Source organism: Hippocampus zosterae, chromosome 13 (genome assembly GCF_025434085.1).
Source record: "Hippocampus zosterae strain Florida chromosome 13, ASM2543408v3, whole genome shotgun sequence".
Taxonomy (NCBI): domain Eukaryota; kingdom Metazoa; phylum Chordata; class Actinopteri; order Syngnathiformes; family Syngnathidae; genus Hippocampus; species Hippocampus zosterae.
In genome coordinates, this window is record NC_067463.1 from 18933587 (window position 1) to 18957479 (window position 23893).

General features: G+C 43.0%; 1 protein-coding gene across 2 annotated transcripts in view; it reads right to left on the reverse strand.

Annotated features, from left to right (window-relative positions):
• The window catches only part of rptor (regulatory associated protein of MTOR, complex 1), a 115526-nt gene that overhangs the window by 51246 nt on the left and 40387 nt on the right, over positions 1-23893 (reverse strand). For both annotated transcript variants that reach the window (XM_052083218.1, XM_052083217.1), the window contains exons 9-17: positions 21765-21865; positions 19466-19610; positions 15903-15978; positions 14456-14557; positions 7323-7406; positions 6140-6250; positions 4649-4723; positions 4480-4545; positions 937-1128 (exon numbers count right to left, since the gene is read on the reverse strand). In XM_052083218.1, coding sequence (XP_051939178.1) covers positions 937-1128; positions 4480-4545; positions 4649-4723; positions 6140-6250; positions 7323-7406; positions 14456-14557; positions 15903-15978; positions 19466-19610; positions 21765-21865 — 952 coding nt within the window. The remainder of the gene's footprint in view (positions 1-936; positions 1129-4479; positions 4546-4648; positions 4724-6139; positions 6251-7322; positions 7407-14455; positions 14558-15902; positions 15979-19465; positions 19611-21764; positions 21866-23893) is intronic.

Genomic DNA, 23893 nt, shown 5'->3' on the forward strand with positions numbered 1-23893 from the left:
GCAATACCTCTGATTGATGGTTTTTACTTTCAGATCCAAGATTGCTCGGTTTCCCACCTATCGACTGCTGTTTCATTTTCATGTTGGTTGCACATGTAATTGGTAAAAATGTAGTCTTCACAGGCAAAACCAACATCTCAAAGATAGCTTAGACATTGAGTGCTATTTAATGTTTACATGAGAGTCTTATAGGACACAGCTGGGCCACAAAACATTTCACTCATATGTTCAAATACTTCTGCCCACGTGGTTTCAACCCAAAGGGTGTGTATCAGATCTACAAGGAAATAGAGCACCTTGAAATGTTCACCAACCTTTTTCATTATCTTTTGATGTCAAACTCAAATGTGTTTTTAGCTTACAACAAAAGTAAAGAAACTGGCCTCACTGCTCTGATGATGACAGTCTAGTGAACGTCGATCGATTAATTGCTGACAATTTTTTTGGAGTGTTCAGATTGCTGTGTCCCTAAAACAAAGGGTCGCTCGCTCACTCATCTTTGGTTACACGGGCTCCTACTCATTCAAGACCACTGCACTGTGAAGCGGACGATCTCACCAGCCGACCACCGTGCCACCTCTTTACTGTTATTGATCAAAATATATGCAAATGACCCATATAATTTCTAAAACAGGAAGGAGGGAATGCTTAGCAGTAATGCACTGTAGCAAACCTTCAGTTGGGTTAAGCGGGTTGTTGCAAGAGTTTCACTTGGATCTGTGACACTCTGAAGGCATATGTAATTTGCGATTAGATGACCTAAGGTCGAGCGTGGGACCAGTAGAAGGAGAAAGTAGATTGTGAAGGCTGCTTGTCGGCTAACATTAGCAGGAGCCTTTTCAAATGGGTACTTCAAATCCTAAAATCGTCAGATTTCTCTTTTTTAACTTTTGATACTGTTTCAAATGTGTGTGCGTAGCAAGATCAACCTCTCACCTCAGGGATTGGATCGGACAACAAGATGTAGAGCTTTTCGTGTGCACTATCACGAACTCCGCACCAGCGGGCCGGGTCAAAGTTCTGCCAGATGCGACCAAGGCATATGGCGACCCACTGGCGAAGCAGTGGGTGGGGGTCCGAAAGCTGCTCCAGGCAGTTTGCTATTAGGTTACCCTGCAGACAGGCCTCCTGATGAGAGAGAGTAGAGGAAAGGATACAGGATGATTATCTTGTGAAAAATTCACTGGCTGGGAGACTCCTAAACAGCACACAAAATTCCAAGCTTGGTCTCTTTCGACTCATTAGTCAATAAGTCATCACTGACCTACGACCTCACACTGCATCACGCGTAAAAAGTTGGTGAGATTTGCACCGAGAGCAGTTACTCACTTGAAGCAAGCAGAAAAGCTAATGGGTGCTTGGAAATGTATGGCCATCTAAAGTGAGAGGAAACCCCTCCTTCCCCCTCAACACCTCTCCACCCCACAACGTTTAAGAAAACTTTCTGCCATTTTACGTGTGTATCTGTCTTCTTTCATCAAAACACTGCTCACAGAGTGATTTAAACGGCTTCACTTAGCCTACAAAGCAATAATTACTGCTCTGCTTTGCTTTTTCAGGAATCCGCAGGAAATTTTCTTTCATTATTTTATTCATGGCAAGGCAGCTTTATTCATATAGCACAATTCATACACAAAGTGACTCAATGTGCTTCACACAAGCAAAGACACAAGACTTCAAAAGCATTTACAAACACCATTTCACAACATTTAGAAGCAAAGCAGAGAAAACTAGTGGCTTACAAAATGTAGTAAGAGAGCATACTGTACAATGACAACATTTCAACACATTAACAGAATACATTTTAAAATGTTTTCAAAGTAAAGAGAAAAAAATGGGTTTCCCAAATTACGAAAAGAAGAAACAAACAAAATAGAGAATTTAAAAAAAATGATTCAAAGATCTGGATTTAATAGCAATTACACTTGCAATCTTATTCCATTGACATGCAACATAAATAAATGCAGCTTCACCATGTTTGCTTTGAACTCTGGGCTCCACTAAATGACCCAAGTCTTTGCATCTCATAGCCCTACTGGGCTGATATTCAATCAGCATTTCTTTGATGTTTTCAGAACCCAACCCAATCAGTGATTTATAGACCTGTAGCAGAATTTTAAAAACGATTCTACAGCTGACACTGAGTCAGCCATGATTTTCATAAATGTTGGTGTTGTCATTTATAAATCCTTTTCAATCGACACAGTGGTTGCCTGAACTTTTTGGATTCCTGTATTTGAAGTTCAAAGATAAATCCAGAAGTCCAGAAAAAGAAAAAAAAAGGCATTATCAGCAGAGAAGAATGCAAGCAAAAAGAAGAGTAGAGCAGCTGGCGTTGAAACACTACGCAAGCAGGAAGCAGTCGTTATAGGTCCTCATATTTGTCTCTCCTGATGAGTGGCACTCATCGCTGTCCCGTGAAAAACATGTGTCCATTGTTGTAGTTTTAAAAATGTATACATTAATGGGGTGGCCAAAAGGCGCTTACCCAATTAAGGGGGGGCAACTAAAATGGACATGCGTCATTTTCACATCATAGCGGCGTATTGGAAATCTATTATTTCCTGTGTACATGTTTCATCATTTTCTCCTTTTCCATGATAAAATGCCAGCTCAAAACGGTATTGCATTATATCACACCATGAAAGGCCCAAGTTGGTGTGCATCCTTTCCATTAAGCCCAGCATTCAATAGCGCTTGACGAAAGACTGACGAAAGTAAGAATCGTAACATTTTGAGCCATTTTCTCACCCTTAGCCTACCTTTCATGCGTTTAATCAAATTTTTCCCCCTCATTCTATCATCGTGCATCCCAGCAGTACCCTGGGGGTTATCAGTGGCATGTTGGCAATGCGGTTGTGAGCACAGTTGTTGAATGTAAGAAAGATGAATAATGGAGCTATGAAGCTGGCAGAGAGTCTTTCTGTTATGCTGGAGATCATCTATTATTTACAGGCCCAGGAGAGAGGTAAGGGCATGGAGTACACAGGAATATGGAGACAAATTGGTGTTTCTTAGCATGTGCTCACATTCTCTGATTTGTCACATTTATAAGGGAGGTTCTCAAAGACAAGTTTTGCAAGTTGATGAATGATTAAGCCATTAGGGAGATGAATGCGTTAAATAACATTCCCAACTAGACGGAAAGACAACTACAGAAAGCAGAAGACGGACTGCAAAGCAGTTTAATGGTGCGGTATTTGTAAACTAGTATGTGGGTCTTTGAGTGCTTTGCGGCAAGGGAGTACTACATCACTTCAGCATTGGCTACTTTGTCGGTTCATTTCCAGGAACAAATGCTGGCTAAATGGCGAATAACTCGGCGCCTGTCAGTGTACTCTTATGAGTTAGAAGGTGATGAGACAATGTTAAGAAATAAATTCTATTCATAATGGGATATTCATGCAGCAACAAGAAATGGCTCATACAATGGCTCAATACAGTACATTCTCTGATGCTGGTTATATCACATTAGTGAAAGGGATCATCTTGCCGTCATGGCCCATTTTTCACTCCAAAACAACTCTATGTTTTGATCAGGAATATGATCTTAGCTTGCATTTTCAGTTTGTTTTGGAGAAATCAGTAAAAAACTAACTTTCAAAAAGCCCTTTTCTCGTCAGAGCGACTCAGCTGTCTGATCAGTGTTGGGCAATTCGACTGCCTGAATTGCGGCTGTCCGCAACACAGAGCTCCTTGTCTGGCAGGTAAGAAACCTGTTAACCTCGTCTGTTTAGCGGCCGAACGCTAATTGCTTCCTTGACCGCTGCAGTGGTGTTAGCCACAGGAGCTAGAAGGAGCGAGCTGCCATTTAACAAAACTTTAGCATAGTTAAAATTTATATAAACGGAGACAAATCACCACCAAAATAAATATGCACATTTCTACTCTTGTCCACTTCAACCTGCAAAAAAAAAAAAACAAAAAAAGATCAGCGCAATACTTTCGATTTTATGGAGGTGATTGTGGTTTTTCCTCATGGGAGCTCACATTTAATGTTGATATAATCCCAAATATTGTGGCGATCACTTTCATACTTTGACAGGTTGAAGTGGACAAGAGTAGGAATGTGCATATGATTTTTGGTGGTGACTGGTTTCCATCTTCGGACACCGCTACGTGACGCCAACAGCGACGAACCAAGCCAGGAAGCAATATTACAACACTTGCCACGTTACTTAAATGGTGTTCATCGAAATTACGTGTCAATTAAAGCAGTCTCCTTCCAAATCGGGGCCGTTACAATTTGTGTCACAAAAAACACTTGAAATCTCAACAGAATTTTTCGTGGGGTTGAATTTTAGTGCGGACCACATTTTTACATCAAGACATGTAGGAGAGAGTAAGTGCTTATGTTCAACCCAATCAAGTGTCCCTTTCAAATCGCAAAGCTTCAGTCATTTTCTATTTAGCTCAGTTTGAAAACACATCATTGAGTGTCAGTATCAAGACCAAGCAAAATGTATTATGTAGTCATACCTGTCCTGTGTTATAGCTGTTAACAATAACAGCCAATATGAAGACAGCCATGGTCCGATGCTCAGCCTAGAAAGTTAAAAAAAAAAGTATAATGACGATATTTGCACTGTTCACATTGTTTGCCCATAATTGCCTTTCCATAATAATCAAATAAAAAAAATTTACTTACTGGCATGTAGCTGTCCGCCAAGACAGAGAGGAAATACTTGTGACCGTTGTCTTTGACCAGGTCAGCTTGGCAAGACTAAAAACAAGCAAGATGGAGGAGGTGAAACTTTTTCATTTTTTTTTTCTACCCACTTACTCCACATAGAAGCACTCTCTGGGTTAGGGAAGGGCAATTCAGTGTGGCCCACAAATCTGGGAGGACAATTTATATTAGCGAAAAGTTTATACAATTAAAATATCAGACATAAAACTGGCTGATAGTTCAATGACAGTAGGTTTTCAAAAAGAGGAACAAACTGGGTTCCTATGGCCCACAATTGAAAAACAAGCAGGAGAAAAGTCCTGCGGTCAGTGGGTTGGTGTGCTCCGGTAACTGTGTGTAAGTTATGTGCAAAAGTTGTTTCGTTGAGCAGTGCAGCATTGCATGCTGCCTGCTAAGAACACGGATAATGTGCTTGTTAGAATCTGCTGCTCCGCAGAGCAGCAATAAAGGTCCACTGCATGTCATGCACTGGCATAACAAGTTAATAAAATTAGTTTTCAAAATTGATTCGGGGAATTAAAAAGGTGGCTAGTACAAACGCGGCCATCTCAGTCCTAAGTGGTGCCCATCCCTGCTGTAGGTCATCGTGGGGCTCAAGATACTCAGCTCAGATCTTGTTAAGAGTCAGACAACAACAAACATGTCCATGTTTGAATTATTGCTTCTCGGTTATACAATACGTATGTCGTTCAAGGTCATCTGACAATATCGGTCATTATTTCCGGGTTCAGAAGAAATGAATGGTCTTAAACATTTGCTTTGTGAATGACAGTATATGACCAATTACAGAACAGGCATTAAAAGTGGTGCATCTGTAATTCATTTGGTTCACTGTCAGTTCCTAATACAAGTATAATTTACAGGTAGAATAATATGTGGACATCAGCATTGCATATCTGTATCAAAACTGAACCGAATTTTTTTTTCTCCAGCAAAACTGGTTGAGTACCTGCATTCGTAAGTATCAAGTCCAAGGATCCAGAAGGTGACAACGCAGTGATTAAATAAGAGGAAATGTGAAGATTTCCTTATCCAGACGATTTACAGCGTGCGTACTTAGATGTTTTGCTGGCGGCCCTAAAATTTTAAGTTAGATGCACGTTATTTTATTTGCCTACATGTCTGACAGGCAAGGTGCGGCGAACGGATATGAGAAGTCTGTTGCGAATCGTGTTCGAAAGCAACCTGCTCCACGCTGAAGAACTCACTGAGGGCCGGACCAGGCGTGATTTTTACGAGATACTTATACAGGTCATGTATTGAAGTCAAAAGTTTGTTTTATCGTGACATCACTTGTGGACATGTCATGTGGTATTTGAAGGACTCAACATAAGTACAGACAAGAAAGAAACAAAACAACCCCCCGCGCCCCTGAAACCTACTGCCTGGCAAGACAGGGAACAATGCAGATGCCAATCCCATCCCACATTCACGAGTACGAGAACTTACACTGTCCACGGCCAGGATTTTAGCCCAGATGAAAACCAGCAGCGGCCGCAGCTCTCTGGCTGAGCTCTGTAGCAGCTTCAAGACATATGGGAAGATTCCAACAGACAGGGCCTGGAAACACACAAACAGTTGTTTGTTCACTGAACAGCAAATCCTGAGGCATCACGATGGAGCACTGTGGACGCATTTGTCGAAGTACCGAGGAGGAAGCGGAGGCTCAGAGGGGATCGAGCCTTTTTCCGTTGCTGGCCGTTCCCTTTGGAATGACCTCCCACGAAACGTTGTGCAAGCCGCTTCGCTGCCCACCTTTAAACTCGTCTTTAAACACATTTCTATTCTTTTTCACACTAGTCTTGAGTTTTGAATTGTTCTCAAAATTACACTACAGTCAGCTCATCAAAAAACATCTGACAAAAAACATCAGAACACAGGCTGCTCTTCCAACCACCCATCCTTCTTCTGAAACATTCATCCTTTTGGACTGATTTTAAATCTATTTGCGGCTTGTCCAGTTGCTACCTAGCACCAAGCTAACTTGAGAATTTTCATCCCCTCTCCGAAAATGAAATGACCAAACCCCCTTCGTATGCCACTGTGAGAGTTCAGCAGACAAAGGTTTTAAGAAACTGTCTTGCTGGGCTTCAGTGACTGCTTAACTCATTCAGTACCAGCCAATTCTGGATCAAGTCTGGAAAGACGTTTAAAAGCGTCTTTGGGAGTGAATGAGTTAAGAGTTGAATTTGATGCTCAATAGCCGGCAACTTCAGGTTCGCTTGCTCCGAGATAGTCCATAGCTGGGCCTCACGTGATGCATGAGTCTCTTCTTTCTCTTCACTCTCAACTCATTTAAATCTCTGGCGATTTTACCGCAGATTGGTTTGTTACAAACATCAAACATCCAGCTAGGTTGTAAGCCACGTGTCGTATTTTGTCATCTGAGTTGTTCCACTTATTTATGGGGGGGAAAGTTTAGCGCCAATTTATCTTGCTCCCATTTTTTATAAATCACAAAAACCTGACATTTGAAAAGGGGTTAAGACTTTTTACATTGTAACTACCTTCCTACCTGTCAACAAACCTAATTTTGGTCAGGAAACCGCGCTGCAAAATTTTCGACTGTAACAGTCGACCTATCTTGTGCTTCCTTAAAGTAACAGACACAGATAGGATATGATGAACACACCAGACTGACAGCCCAGGGTCCGAGGTCCAGAAAGCGTCCGAGAAGGTCGAGAGCCCGAAGTCGATGCACTTGGCTCAGGAGAACCTAGTAATAAACAAAGGTCAGTGGTCATTTGTGCTTCTCCCAGAGCAACAGGCACAGGACAAATAATAGCACGAGACGGTCGAGGCAGTGGAGAGAAACAGATGGCTGACCCACCACGAACTAGCAAACTGGCCCCAAGCCACACTTTGTTTACCCTGAATGTTTATGGGGATGCCCTCTTGAAAAGCATTATCACAAAAAATAGAAATGTGTTACCACAGGCATTCAATGTACACCACTCACACCAAACAGAGTATGAACAATTGTATTCAAGATAACTGTTAAAAGCTCACATATACTGTACGTGTTGTTTCCGTAACGTGTAGCATACTGTGTACAGAATGTGTTGTGTCAGGACCGAACATTCGCGAGTGACTGTCCCACAGCGCGCGTGGGAATGAGCATATGGAGGAACATCGACGCATACGCGCGTGCACGCACACAGCCCGCCGACACAAGATGTATTCTTAGCATACTCCGTGACAAAAACCGAGTGAGCGTGACCACCACACATACAGGAGGAGGAGAGGGGAAGACCTCTTGCATGTTACCAAGATTATACAGCACTTGTGTGTGCGCTTAGTCAAGTGCAATATCTCTTTTCTTTTGTCCTGAATTCCCCTGACAAAGATAATTTATTTTCAAAACGTTACCAGCAAATTTGACATGTCACACAATGAACAGCTGCGGTCACCCATGCATAGATAAGCTCATTTCATGCAAAACATATTTCTTAAAGCTGGGCTCAATGTTCAATCCTGCAGCAATGCTCCTATGTGAAATGCAGGTGCGCATATTTACATCACTTCCTTAACCCTTGATGCCACTTTCTTAACTCAGCAATTATTGCAAATTATAAGCACTTTCTATTTCCATGTTTTGTGTATGTCCCGTGAGACACAATATAACGTGATTATAGAAATGCCCTCCTAATCTTGGTACACATAAGAAAAATCTTAACACATGCACACCACGTGCACATACACAACAGGAGGTACAGCTGCATCAAAAACTCACTTTTGACATTACTTGCTTTTAACTGACATTGCGTTTGTTATTGTGTTTTGTAGTTTGATATAAGGGGGGTGGGGGGGTTGCATGAATGGCTAAAAAGGCGGCCTGTGAAGGCCTCTTCAATCAAGGCTGTCTTTGCAAAGATTTGTATTAAGTTCAACAGTGATATAAGTACACATCCATCCATTTTCTAATCCGCTTATCCTCACAAGGGTCGCGGGCGGAGCCTAAACCAGCTGTCTTTGGGCAGTAGGCGGGGGACACCCTGAACTGGTTGCCAGCCAATCGCAGGGAACACATAGACAAAACAACCATTTGTGCTCACAATCACACAGAGAGTACCGGAGAAAATCCACACAGGCATGGGGAGAACAAGCAAATTTCACACAGGAAGGCCAATCAAACCCTGCACCACTGCACTGTGAGGCGGACGTGCTAACCAGTCATACACCATGCCGCCTCTTTCAGAACTTTTTGTTTTTTAACTTATATTTGGGTAATTATTCTTTTCCAGTTTGTATTTGTATGTACATGTATATTATAAGGGCGGCCCGGTAGTCCAGTGGTTAGCACGTCGGCTTCACAGTGCAGAGGTACCGGGTTCGATTCCAGCTCCGGCCTCCCTGTGTGGAGTTTGCATGTTCTCCCCGGGCCTGCGTGGGTTTTCTCCGGGTGCTCCGGTTTCCTCCCACATTCCAAAAATATGCATGGCAGGCTGATTGAACACTCTAAAATTGTCCCTAGGTGTGAATATAAGCATGGATGGTTGTTCGTCTATGTGTGCCCTGTGATTGGCTGGCAACCGATTCAGGGTGTCCCCCGCCTACTGCCCGGAGACAGCTGGGATGGGCTCCAGCACCCCCCGCGACCCTAGTGAGGATCAAGCGGCTCGGAGGATGAATGAATGAATGTATATTATATGTCCGCATCATCCAGGTGTGCCGAAAATGTATCCATCAAAAAAACAAAGCTGGAACATGAAGTTGAAACCATCTTGAAGATGATGCATAATATTGCATCATCTTTCAAGGCTTGCTCTTCTTCTGTCCGATCCTCTCTCACCTCAGTATTTGCTTTCACACACCATGTACAATAGTTCTACCCAATCAGTCTGGCTTTTCCCACAGCTCTTAACAAGTCCTGGCAGAACTGCTCACAGAGGGCTTAGTCAGCAGGAAATGACCATTCGACACGGACAGCAACACTCTGCCACTGTACTGTGATATAAAACAACACAACAGCTGTAGAAGCCAGTGAGGTGGTTTGAGAGGAATCCAACAGTTAATGTACACAATACAGGTTCTGGTACCCTAATTGGGGATTAGAAAAATATGTAACAACTTTCAGGAACAACACAGACACTGGTCTTGTCACACTCTTTGTAGCTGGACTCCAATGCAGAAAATTAGCCAGCTCTTGTTGCATAAATCCGCCGCTCGGGAGGGAGATTTCAAGAGAGGTACGATAATGGTTTGAAAAGTACTGCTGCCATGGTAATTTTCCATTGGGTGAAGAACTTTTGCTGATATATGAGTTTGATCAAGATGCAATCGTCACGAGCTGAAGCGTCTGCGTGTGCATAATGGGAGGATAAAGCCTGTGGAAAGTTCCACCCTGGCTAATTTGGGTCCATCTGTAAACGTGATGGCATCCTGGCAGCGGTACATTCCTCCTCTTTGTTACTTACTGCCTAATCCTAGCCGAGACATCAAGTGGAAGCGCATAAGCAAGCTTCGCTGTGTGGCAGATCAACAGGAACAAAAAATAAAATAAAAAACCACAGGAAATGCTTCCCTTTAGTTCTTTTAAAAGCCGCATCCGTCATTTAAAGGGGTTTGCATTTTGTAGAGGCTTTGCTTCTGAGACCACATTAAACCCAACAATGAAGGAATATTGCGACCAAACTTCAGTCTGTTCAGCTGTCAAAATGGGACACGATTTGGGGATGCTACAAGGTGATGTCACCTCTGTAGTATACTCGAGAGCTAGATTTATTCATCCAATTAAGTGCTGACAGAAGGGATGAAGGATTCCATGTAATATTTCTATTTGACTGTAAAGACAGGATTTAATTTTTTTTTTTTGGTACATGCAACACATTGGATTAAGGAAGTATTTCAGGGCTTTCAGAAAGATTTTTACATCAGATGTCGCTCTTGTGACTTCTACAGATGAGCATCTTGGATGTAATGTAACACGAAAACTTGACTGTGAGTAGTATGAAATAAAGTACATAGGGTGCCTGAAGAGTGGGACACGCGAAACTATTCACCCGTTTTTGTTTTAATGCAGCAAACCGACTCCAGATGATTTCAGAATGATCCAAAGTTGACCTAAATGACTGATGATGATCGAGTCCACCTGTGTGTAACCGCCCACCCCACCCACCCATTTTCTGATCCGCTTATACTCACAAGGGTCGCGGGGGGTGCTGGAGCCTATCCCAGCAGTTTTCGGGCAGTAGGCGGAGAACACCCTAAAGCGGTTGACAGCCAATCGTAGGGCACACAGAGACGAACAACCATCCGCGCTCACAGTCACACCGAGGGACCATTTAAAGTGTTCAATCAGCCTGTCATGCATGATTTTGGAATGTGGGAGGAAACCGGAGTACCCAGAGAAAACCCACGCAGGCCCGGGGAGAACATGCAAACTCCACACAGGGAGTCCGGAGCTGGAATTAAACCAGGTACCTCTGCACGGTGAGGTTGACGCGCTAACCACTGGACCAACGGGCCGCCTGTGTGTAATCAAAACCAGGATAAATACACTTGCTCGATGATGATCTCAGGGGTTAAAAGAATATCGGGGAGACAACTGGAATCAAGAAGACCAAGGAACACACCTGGTAAGTTTCGTGATAATGTGGTGCAGAACTTTAAAGCAGCATTAGGAGATAAAACTTTAAACATGTTGCGGAGCACTGTTATCACGCTTATACTGAAATGGAAATACTGTCAGACCGCTGCAAACCAACCCGGCCGTCCCTCTCAACAGCTCAAAAAAGGAGAGCACCGATCAGGGATGCAGCCAAGATGCCCATGATTACTCAGGATGAAGAGCAGAGATTCACAACTAAAATCGGGGAATCTGTCCATATAATACTATGAGATGCTCATTGCACATACAGTATCTGGCCCTTATGGAAGAGGAGCAGTAAGAAAGCCATTTCACAAACAAAACCATAAAAAACAAGTATTGCACAAAAACAAAATTTAAGTTTCTGGACTAAATGCAAAACATTATGTTTGGCTTCAAATTAACACTCCATATCACCCTGAACACACCGTTTCTACAATCAAACATGGTAGTGGCAGCGTCATGGTCTGGGACTGCTTTTCTTCTGCAGGGATGCCAAATTCAAGGCTATTTTGGAGGAAAACCTGGGGTCTGCAAGTCCTGAGACTGTGACGGAGGCCTATCTTCCAACCAGACAATCAATCATCCTGAACATAGCAAGCAAGCAAAATCTAAAATCCAACCTTGGTGTTACAATGACCAAGTCAAAGTCGACTTAAATTGAAAACCTGTGGAAAGTTCTGAAAAGTGCTGTTCACAAAAGCTCCTTATCTCATCTTCCTGAGCTGAAGCTGTTCTGCCAGGAAGAAAAGGCAAAAAAAATCTCTCTGATGTGCACACGTGAAAGAGACATACCCCAAATGACTTCAGCTGTTATTGCAGCAAAAGGTGATTCTTCAAAGTAGAAACTCAGCGAGGCCGAATCAGTTCAATAAATAAAGGTTTCAATATTATACATTCCATTCCACTTCATGATTGTGTCTCACTCTGTGATTCTTCTCTCTCTCTCACACACACACACACACAAACACACAAGCAAAATCCAGTGTGGCAAAAGGTAAAAAAAATTCAAGGGCATCTGGTAGTTTGACAAGGCACTTTATGTAAGAAAAATGGTGATACCGAGGATCTAAAGTCTACACACCCACGTTCAAATACGTTTTTTTTTTTTTTGCAGTACAAAAAGATACGTTTTCCACCACTAATGTTACCTTCCTGTATAACCTGTGGAGCTTGATTAAGATGAAAAAAAAGCAAAACATCTTGTTGAGAGGGGAAGTCAAAAATAATCAACTTAAATAATGCGATTACACATGAGTGCACACTAATGAGGGACTTGCGTGTGTTAATTAAACAGTCACAAACTCATATTAAATGGGAGCCAGCACACAACTGCCACCATTTAATTTATGATAATATGATAAACTGTAACCTGATAACATGATAAGCTGCCCACTGTAGGAATCGCTGTCCCTGAGAGGGTTAAAGTACCTCTTTATGAGCCCCAAATTAAGTATAGGTGTCCAAATACTGTATACGTATATTTTTATTTGTTTTCTGTCAGAAGCCTGAAGGCTTTTTGCTAACACTGACTTATACTTGGGACTGTTCATAAATCCCTCTACCTCAGGGGTGGCCAAACTTTTTGGACCGAAGATCTACTTTTCGATCAACTAACCTCCCGGGATCTACCCTTACCGGCACGCGCGCGCATGCGCACACACACGCACACATGCACGCCATGATGAGAAACAGCCTGAAACTGAGGCATGCGATGCACTTTTGCAGCCTTAACTATTGTAGCTCACACGTAAAGTTTTAAAGTGCTTCCCTGGGCCCTCCTAGATTCCTATTCTTTGCCCGTGCCCTCGGTGAATTGTACACGAAGCAAACTCTGAATGAGAATAATGACGATAAAAGCGGTTGCGCTCTAATTACAAGCTGCAATTGCAGACTGCTGAGCGCAAATAACTTCCGGTGACGTAATCACACGCCACCGTAAATTCAAGATTTACTTGCTTTATTTAATTTTTTGAATTATTTTATTTTATTTTAATTATTATTATTTTATTTTTTGTGTGAAAATGACACTAATAGGATGATTAGGGTGCAGCGTACATTAACACAAAAAATATATATTACTAACATGTAAAAAGACATACAAATGGTTGTTTTTTTTTTCTCCTCGACACTCCTCGGATCTACTTGGGACCTATCTTAGATGTACCGGTAGATCAGGATCTACCTAATGGCCACCCCTGCACCTTGACTGAGGCCCCAGTTCAAGATGAAGAAAAACAGCTCCAAAGCACTACACTGCCGTCACAATGTTTCTGTGTTGAGACGGTGTTGTTTTCGTCATTCGCAGTGATGTGTTTACGACCGACATACCTTTTGGAATTACGGACATAAATCTCAACCTTTGTTTTCATCGGTCCATAACACATTTTCCCACATTCGTGGAAGAGTTTGAGTGTCTTTTTTGTATTAATATGATGAGGCTTACATTTTGCCACCCGAGCCAATAGTCCAGACGGATAAAGATGACAGGAAATTGTTGTCATGCACTGAACACGGGTCGCTGTTAGTGTAGTGGTACACTCGCCTGTATTGTGTGCGGGCAGGGTGGGATCAATTCCCGCTCAGTGACGGAGTGGATGTGAGTGTGAATGGTTGTTTCTGTATATGCTTTGCGACTGACTGGCTACCAGTTCACGGTGTAGTCTGCCTTCTGCCTGAAGTCAGCTGGGATAGGCTCCAGCAACTCCCCGCGACCCTGTTCAGGTTAAGCGGTGTTGAAAAGGAATGGATAGATGGATGTACTATGCAGCCAGTTCTCACAGAAATCGGTCTGTTATAGCCTCCATGATAGATTCAAGGCCTTGCAGATGCTTAGCCCTGTTTTCGATGTCTCCCTCCTCCAACAATCTTAAATCAAATGATCAGGGTCGTTATTAGGCTTCTCTAGAGCTTCCCAAAGAGTTGATCATTGAATCAGGTGTGTTGGAGGAGGGGAACATCTAAGACAGGCAGGACCAGCAGCCCTCGAGGACCGAAGTCTGTGACGCCCTGAACTACAGTCTTTTTGTATCCATCTATCATCCACCCATTTACTTGTTATATCTAGAGAGCTAGTTAGAGCTCTATCTGCTTTTTATATCTAGATGAATAGTGTTAGGGGATGTATGTGAATATTTCTGAAATACTTCAAGGTGTAACCATGTGGGAGTGCATACCTGCAGTACAATAGGGAGTTGCTCGGGAGGATTCCGGTTCTCTACGCCCATTGTCAACCAGACCTGAAAGGCTGTCAGCTGTTCTGCGAAGAAAGGGCTGTGCTGTGGAGACAAATATGCACACATTTACGTGGACGCGCATGCACAACCATGCATAAAGAGCCAGTCTGCAGTGACTAAGTCATCATTTCAACACAACCTTGACACATGAGCCGGGGAGTGACAACGCACCGTAGAAACCGCATAAATCCTGATCTATCATGATCACCTTGTCCGTATCTCACTCGCTGCTGCCATGGTAGCATGCCTGACTGACTGGTTGCTGGAGGGGTTTTGATCACGCAGAGGTTTAATGCTGCTGCAGGAATTAGGACAGTTAAGAACTGTTGGTGGATGTGAGAGGGAAGTATCTTTGCCTCTCGGCAGGCAGGCCAGATTGATTTGTGCATAATCAAAGCTTAATAAGTCCCGACACAAGAAGACGTGTACTAAATTAGTCTAAAGATTGAGTTTCTGTTTGGGTAGGCTAATGCGACTTTTGGCTCGTCTCATCAAGGGTTGCCACAACGACTCTTAGACTGTTATAATTAGTAGGTGAGAATATATTCCAGTTATCATTATGATAAATGCAAAGACAAAGAATGACAAAGAACAGGATTGACATCTTCATGCCGACAAACATCGAACCACATCGGGTAAATGGGTAATAAACATTCGAGGCAAAAGAAAAATTTCATGAAGGGAAAGACCGAGTCGAGGAGGATCCTTTAACATTAGTCCTCAGAGGCTCAATTATAGTGCTGCAAAGTGATTTCGGGCCAAGCTGGAGGAACAGAAGGAATAAAGATAGAAAGCCGTTCCCATGGGAGCGATAAATATGATGTCCTCTTACGGGTGGAGGAAAGGAAAGGCCCAGATCAAAAGTGCCTCCATTTAGAAAGCTGCACCACTGCAAACGTCTTTCTTTTTCAGGATGGTCTATTTGGTGTCTAGGGCAAAGCGGCCGGGAGTTTCTACACTTCTGGGAAGCGAATGCAACATGATTTCGGAGCGGGTTAGCCAGATATATGTCTCAATGTCTCCTTCTGATTATTTGGTCTCAATGTCTGTCGTAGTTCATCCCACAGGTGATCATCGATTACCTCAGCCTAAGCACAAAAGCATGAAGGCGAGTGTTACTGTTTTCACCCCTGCTTGTGTTACTTTCAGGATTTTAAAAAATGCAGTACCAAGTTCCTGTGTGTCATATAAAAAATGTGCCATTAAATTGTGGTGCTTGTTCTGGGAAAACACATGTAACACACCTGTCACGACAAGTGACGGTTCAGATTTTGCACTTGTGTTTACTGTGGGTGGGTGTATAAAAAAATGAAAACGTGAGCAGTTTCACATATGCTATTGATATATTTTCTTGCTTTGTGTCGGACAAAACACCACGCACGCTTACCCTGAATGCAGTGCCCTCCTCGATGATGGTTGGCAGCTGAGACAAGCAGATATCCACAGCCAAGTCCCATGCTTGCCTATGAGAGGTGACACATGAGCAACCACTTCCATTTAACATTTCCTCCTATTGCATGCCTGTAATTGTATATGTTATATTTTCACCCTGGGGGCCGACAGAGGGGCCAGCAAGGAGACTCTAATCCACTTCTATACCCCAGCGCTCACTCATGGTCACCATCACTAATTCATACGGTTATGCAATGCAACTGGACCCCTGTCCCAGCTTCTCAATTTGGTCCGTCTCCCTCTCTCCTTTACACTTTCCCGTTTCGGTGCTGGGCCTCAACGAAGCTTTTCCCTCATTATTCGTAATCGTGTCAATTTATCGATGCTGACCAATGCACTATGTTGGAATAAACAACTGGGGAAGAGAAAAAAATAAATCCACACACTTTTTGCTCTTTAACTCATTCAGTACCAGCCGATTCTGGACCAGGTCCGAAAAGACGTTAAAAACGTCTTTGGGAGTGAATGAGTTAAATGGCTTTCTTTTCCTCAATACAGTACATATATTAGAGTTTACTTGCATTATAACTGATGCATCACTTTAGTGTGTGGTAAGGCATGCACAATGTGACTTAACAAGCAAAGAAATTTGGGAAAGGAATTAAGGTCAGTGCGTTTCTGTTGAGGTTGCCCCATCTTATTGTGATTTGTTTGACCAATGTAAATTTACACCATGATCCACTGCAGGGTCTTTGTGCTGGCTAAGCGTCAAGATCTCTGCAAGTACTATGAATCAGCAAACGTATTGGCTGAATCAATAAACCCTGTGCTGCGGGAGATATTGTCAGGTATGCCATGGGAAATTATACAATATGTATGCCTGTGCGGTCGATCGCCTGGAAGAGTAATCATGTAGTACTCTTCCATACCGGTAGGGAGCAGCAGCAGCTAGGAAATTGGCTTTTGCTTCAAGACAAGCTAGGTTTCCAACGTGAGACAATAAAAAAGGTATCTTTCATTTAGATTTACGTTTACTGAAGATGCAACGACACCAATGTTCCCTCTAAGCTGCGCAACTGCGCACAGGTCGCACACCCTCAGCCCACAGGAAAACCTATCCAGCGTTCGCAGTAAACGCGCTGCAAATGAAGTAAATTTTTTTCCTGTATCAACTTGCTGTGTAATTCACTGAGAGTCAATCACACAATACGATTAAATGACGCTATGCAGCCAATCACGGGATTGACAGTACTTGCGTATGTTCTCTGCTCCATGACAATAACAGTGCGGCGGTGATAAGTGACGCTAATGCTAATCCGTTATCTTGGTATAACGACCGGGCAGTGAACGTCATACGTCGACTCCCCAAACCAAAATAATGAAATGCGGTTCTTTTAAGTTGGAATGGCTGTGGGTGTGTGTGCAAATAGAATAACAAGAAGTGAAACTGGGTGAGATGTTTTCTTTATCGAGTGAGAACGGTTTGCTCTGCAAAACATGCAGCAAAGCTTAAGTTGTAAGCAAATTTTCCAATGGAAAAATATGGATTAAATGGAAGGTGGACAACGTCCAGCGAAAACAAACGGTGCATCAACATATGTAGACCGACAATATGACACTACTCAGGCATATATTCTTTATCCTCTGAGAACAACTACAATGATAATACTGCAGCTTGCTTAGTCACTGACAGTAATCATGAAACTCTTGGCTATGTTGACTACAAAACTTGGTAGACAAAAACACAGGCCTATATTTCGACATGGGATGAAGTCTCCTCCCCAAATTGACATAAAATGATGTCCATCGTGACCAGTATTGTGTGAAGTCAAAAGGCAAGAGCAGAAATGCAGAGGAGCCAAATTATCAAAGATACGTGCACGGGGAGGAGGAATCAGCACCACTTGGGATGACAGCATTAACTCAGGTAATGGCTGCCAATATCAATGAGCAACTCATCACCAAAACATGTCAGTGTGTGTGCGCGCACGTGTGTGTGCGGTGCTTGCGGAATAGGAATAAGGACAGCACTCAACAGAAAAGTGAAAGGGAGCAGTTGGTGGCTGACTAAGCACTTGTCGCTGTTGCCTGCAGAGAGTGGTGCAGTAACACACACGCCCACATTTGTACATGCTCCCACACCGACACCGTCCACAAGGGACACATTTGAATAACAACGGCTGTATAGGTGCAGCCACAGCCAACGATCCACAACTCCCGAATTGTTTAATTGCCTCCTTTTATCGTCCTTCCACTCGAAAATTCCTGATCCCAATTTTATTATTCGAGTGCCCTTTTATTTGTGCCACGTTCACATTTATCGTTCACCGGCATGATTTCGACAGTCGAGTCATAATTCTGTGCTCCTACATACTGCATGTGCTGCAGTGTGGTGGAACTCTCAATAACTGTCGCCATAAACACAATAATACACACACACATGCTCACGCACGCGCACACACATCTAATATAGATGTGTAAGCCAAAAGAAAAATCACTAACTCCTGCACAAACAGGATTCTGGCCAAAACGGAATGCCATCTTATGTTATGCAACAATCTGCCTCACAAGGCAGAACAAGTGAGAAGGTTTTCTTTGTTTTGCAACACAAGACAGATAGCGAGTGGGAGGTTTCAGGGTTGCATTTAGAGAAGACACAAAAACAATAGTGGCAGAACTGTTTGTGGAAAGGCATAAAGTTAGTGGGGGAGCGTTTCTGACACAAGGGAGGGCCACAGAAGTCAATAGACAAGGATTTAGATGAGTACCTCTGTGTACTTGGGATTAGATAAGAAGAGAGATATTTTCATTGAAGTTAAATGTATATTTTGGACAACTGTCCGGAGTTATTATTATTTGCCAATGCTGGGGTTGTGTATGTGTGTGTGTGTGTGTGTGTGTGTGTGTGTGTGTGTGTGATGCAGTGACTTGACCGGAAAGGAGGCTATCCTTTCCTTACATGTAAAAGTAGTAGTACTCATGTGTTTTGTTTTTTCTTTGGCTTTGTTGTTTTGACATTTATTTCAAAAGAAGGACAATTATCAACAAGGGGTCTTGAATGGGAACTAAGCCCACACATTCTAAAACCATGAATGCATTATAGGTGCCAACATGAGAACTCTAAAGATGGTACTCTGATGAATATTGCACTTGTGGGATAAAAATCAAACAGGATGTGAAACCAAAGTAAGGGGCCGTGTCATGTTGGGTTAAATCATGATGAGCTGCATTATTATTATTAGTCGGAGCTTTACTTTATGGTAATGATGGTAAAGGCACATGGTTCCTAGAATGCATTGTGTGGCGCACTACAATGAATGACATAAGAAAGACGTTGAACCTTGGCATGTACGTGTTTCTAGTAGAAGTTTTTGACCCAACTGTTTTTAGAGAGTTTCAGGAATGCATTTTGTCATTTACTGCAGCGTGTAAAAAAAAAAGCTTAACTAAATTAATAACATTAAAAATAGATGTGAGCACTTAAAGACACATATACTTTCTTTTCACCTTCTGGATTATTTTAACATGCAAACCCAGAGCTGTGTGAGTGTGACTTACCACATGGCATGCATATATGTTGGAGGCAAGCGAGGGCTGCTGACTGGTGTGCAGTTATATGACCTCATTATCCTCTCTGCTAATAGAAAATTACGGAACAAGCTGGCCACCAGAAGGTCCTGACGAAACAACTTCTGGAACAAATCTGAAGGCAAACGCAGAACAAAAGATTTATTTTACACAAAATACATGATTACACGGTAGGAACACACAACACTGTATAATCTTTTTTTTTTGTAAACTACACAAGCTACTTTAAGAAATGGAAATGACTCAAAGAGGCTCGAAGGTGCACCGTGAATACGTTTTTTGATGACAGAGGGACGAGAGCTGCAGAAAACCAAACAGCAAAAGGTTATAGCTGTGCATTCATTGCTACATTAACATTACAGGACCTGTAAATGACCTAATATGGAATCAGAAGCCACAACGGAGCATTTGGCTATCATGCTTTCAAGATAAGATATCCTTTATTCGTCCCACAATGGGGAAATTTAATTTTCTTTGTGGATATTTTTAACTACCAGCCAAAAATATATGTTGCTGTAATTAAAGCCATCCATCCATCCATTTTCTGAACCGCTTAATCCTCACTAGGGTCGCGGGGGGTGCTGGAGCCTATCCCAGCCGTCTTCGGGCAGTAGGCGGGGGACACCCTGGATCAGTTGCCAGCCAATCGCAGGGCACACAGAGACGAACAACCATCCACGCTCACATTCACACCTAGGGACAATTTTAGAGCGTCCAATCAGCCTGCCATGCATGTTTTTGGAATGTGGGAGGAAACCGGAGCACCCGGAGAAAACCCACGCAGGCCCGGGGAGAACATGCAAACTCCACACAGGGAGGCCGGAGCTGGAATCGAGCCCGGTACCTCTGCACTGTGAAGCCGACGTGCTAACCACTGGACTACCGGGCCGCCCCGTAATTAAAGCCGCTACAGTAAATTTTGAATTCGCACGTGTATGTTTTTCTGTCTCGATATGCACCTCGTTTGACTGACGACTAGTACGGGGTGTACCCACTGTCACCAAAAGGGAGACTGGGATAGGCTACAGTTCCTGGGTCACCCAAAGTCGAATCAGAAGAAAATGATAGGACAGGGGCAAGCCAATATCCTGTAAATCTATGGCTTTTTATTCGTTTGGTGTATGAGTTAAATTCTGTGTGCTGCATGTAAGAAAAAGTTCAACAAATGTCAGAACGAGTTGGACCATAGTCTGGTTTATTTGAATTAGGCGTGCAGCAGAGCCTCATTACTGGATGGATTCTCCCCGACGTGGGCTGCTTCATTACAGCCCTGAGGGTTTAAAAGGCTTTGGCAGCCATCAGCATTGTCACATTGTTACCGGAGCTGCGAGTTAGTGTGCTTGGGATATGTGAGTGGCATAAAAGTTAGCGAGTAAAATCTGGTCAGGGTATCTTCTTGCAGGTTCTCAATGTTGCTTGTGGTGTCTAACGGTCTTATAGAAAATCATGGAAGTTGCAGATTGTTCCAAAGAGACATCCATTTGTCTATGTCACAGATGAAAATAATTTCTTGTGCCAACCAGACTGACTTTTCATCGAGAATGAACTAAATTTGATGGAAAGGGCCAGAAATATTCATTCATTCATTCATTCATTCATCTTCCTAACCGCTTGATCCTCACTAGGGTCGCGGGGGGTGCTGGAGCCTATCCCAGCTGTCTCCGGGCAGTAGGCGGGGGACACCCTGAATCGGTTGCCAACCAATCGCAGGGCACACAGAGACGAACAACCATTCGCGCTCACACTCACACCGAGGGACAATTTAGAGTGTTCAATCAGCCTGCCACGCATGTTTTTGGAATGTGGGAGGAAACCGGAGCACCCGGAGAAAACCCACGCAGGCCCGGGGAGAACATGCAAACTCCACACAGGGAGGCCGGAGCTGGAATCGAACCCGGTACCTCTGCACTGTGAAGCCGACGTGCTAACCACTGGACTACCGGGCCGCCCTGGGCCAGAAATATGTCATTGCAATTATTTTACGCGTCCCATTTCAAACAATGACACGGACTTTGTTCATGTGAGTTGTAACACACTACTCGCTCTAAGACTAAGTTGTTGGCTGCCATGTAAAGGTCACTTCCCATTTGAGGAGCCCTCTTTTGGACTATTGCCTTACTTCAACACTATATTACATTTTCTCAGCCGGGGGTGTTGGGAAGGATTGTCTGACAGTTTTAGTGTTAGTTGTGTGTCATTATTACGGTGATTTATTTGACGCCTTCATTTGAAATTCCGGGGAAGTTTGCTTATGCGTGCAGAGCCGCACCTCGGGGCAACACGTTCCAGGCAATGGTGTCGGTGATGGCTGTGAAGATCCAATTGAGTTCTCCGAGGGGAGTGCGCCTGTCATTGAGCCTCCCAGGGATCCTGCACACAACATAACAACACAGATGGCTCGGTGTCAGCAACTCATCGCATGTCACAAAGATGATTCAGAACACAAAGTGGCAATCACTCAACCCTGTCACCTCACACATCTGAGGGTATTTACATTTACCGGCCCTTCGGCTTCAACTGAGTGAGACGGACAGGCCAAGGGTGCACACAGACTGAAGATTCATGTAAGTGTTAACAGAAGACTGCTATAGTCCATGAATTAAGACAGAGAGGGCCCAAAAAGGGAAAACTGAAGCCTTTTGCAAGTTATTATGCAAGTTGTATGATTATTTTAAAGATATAAAGTTTACGTATACAGGAGTTGCACTGTGCTGCATACCATTGCTGTCCAATGAAAGCAGTCCTTGCCCAATTTGCTATTTTTTCATCTTTTCAGAGAAATCACATTATGATAAAAAGAAAATGGTCTGTGATAAATATTGGCCAAAATCCCAACAGGTTAACGAAAGAGAGCACACTCTCAGCCTGATGATAGTGGCACGAATATGCGATGCATGCAGTAAAACAATTATTCCCTGGCCCCAGGCGAACACCATCACTGAACGTTTGAAGCTCGGGTGTTATGTAAGTTAATTGGTGATTCAATTATGAATCACAACACTGCATAGAAAGTAGCACGGAGTCATGTTTCAATATCTGTACTTAGGGTCAAGTGCATTTTTCGTGATAGGAAGACTTTCTTGCATTTTTAATGCAAAGGTTGCAAGCTCTGATGGGATGTGTACAGACCTTCTCAGTAACATCAGCAACTCCAACCAACACAATAATCTTGAGGTAACCTTAATGTCCCAAGATCTCCACTAAGTGGTCAAGGTGAAAAGAAGCTCATTTCAGCGATGGAATGACTGTAGAGTGAAGAGGTCCAGTAATTGCACTGCATTTTGAAAGCTTGCAAATGGTGGTGGGAAACTCAGCGCAACAATGGAGCACTCAACCGTTTGTAGCTCGTTTTATTTACAGTAATTTACCAGTAAGAATAATTTACGTGTCTTGGCACAGGGGGCTGAAACGACTGTGTTGGTCAATGAATGATTGGGCATGTGAATGAAGTGGTTAACTGGTCGGAGACCTTCTCCATGTCACCGTTTTCCAGATATATACAGATAGAGATAAAATACACCTCAGAATTCACACTGGATAATACTGTGATTTTTATTTTTTTTGCAAATAATGGTAGAATGTTATACAATCACCCAGTCTGGATGATGTCAGTGTGACTTGTTTTTCACATCTTGTGTGAAATTCTCTTCATGATAGAAAGATTTTTGTTAATGTGCCATACTAATTTCCAAGAGTTAAAACATATCCATGGTCTCTGTGTGTTAGTGACAGTATGTGTGTGTGGGGGGGTGAAATTCTGTCACTTGAGAAAGTTTTGGCAAGATGACACGTGAGTGAATCGTGAGCGGGAAAAGAGCACATGCACTCAGCGTCGTGACTACCTTATCTAAATATCCATTGTGGTAAAATGCAGCCAGAAGGTTTAGCTGGCACATTTGAAATGTTCAACGATTTGACCCAATAAAAGTAGCCTTCAAACGGCATGGCTCGGCTGATCTGATGTTCATAATAACTCCACACAAGCTGTCATTGTCTTTTTTTATTCGCACAGGTGAAGCAGGTGACTTATGCAAAAGAAAAAGTGGGGCTTCAAAGCACACAACTCAGGACAAAAGTTTCTAGAGCAATGATCAGCGTGATTGATGAGCTCCCACCAGGCTCCTTTCTTTTCATAACGAACACGACTCCACTCATGTTATCTGTTCCTTAGCTAGAATTAAAGCCCATTGTTGTTGTTTTTTGCTTTTAGAAAAAAATCGTTGCTAGAGGGGTTGGGAAACATAGCTAAATAGAGCAACAAAGTCGATAATGTGGCATGTCTCACTGTGCTTTTGTAAACGACAGTAGAATCAAGAGAATGTCTTTTATTATTGTAAAAATGTACAGCAAAATTGAACGCTCCTGTTTGCAGACATCTTCCAACAGCGAGTGAAGTGA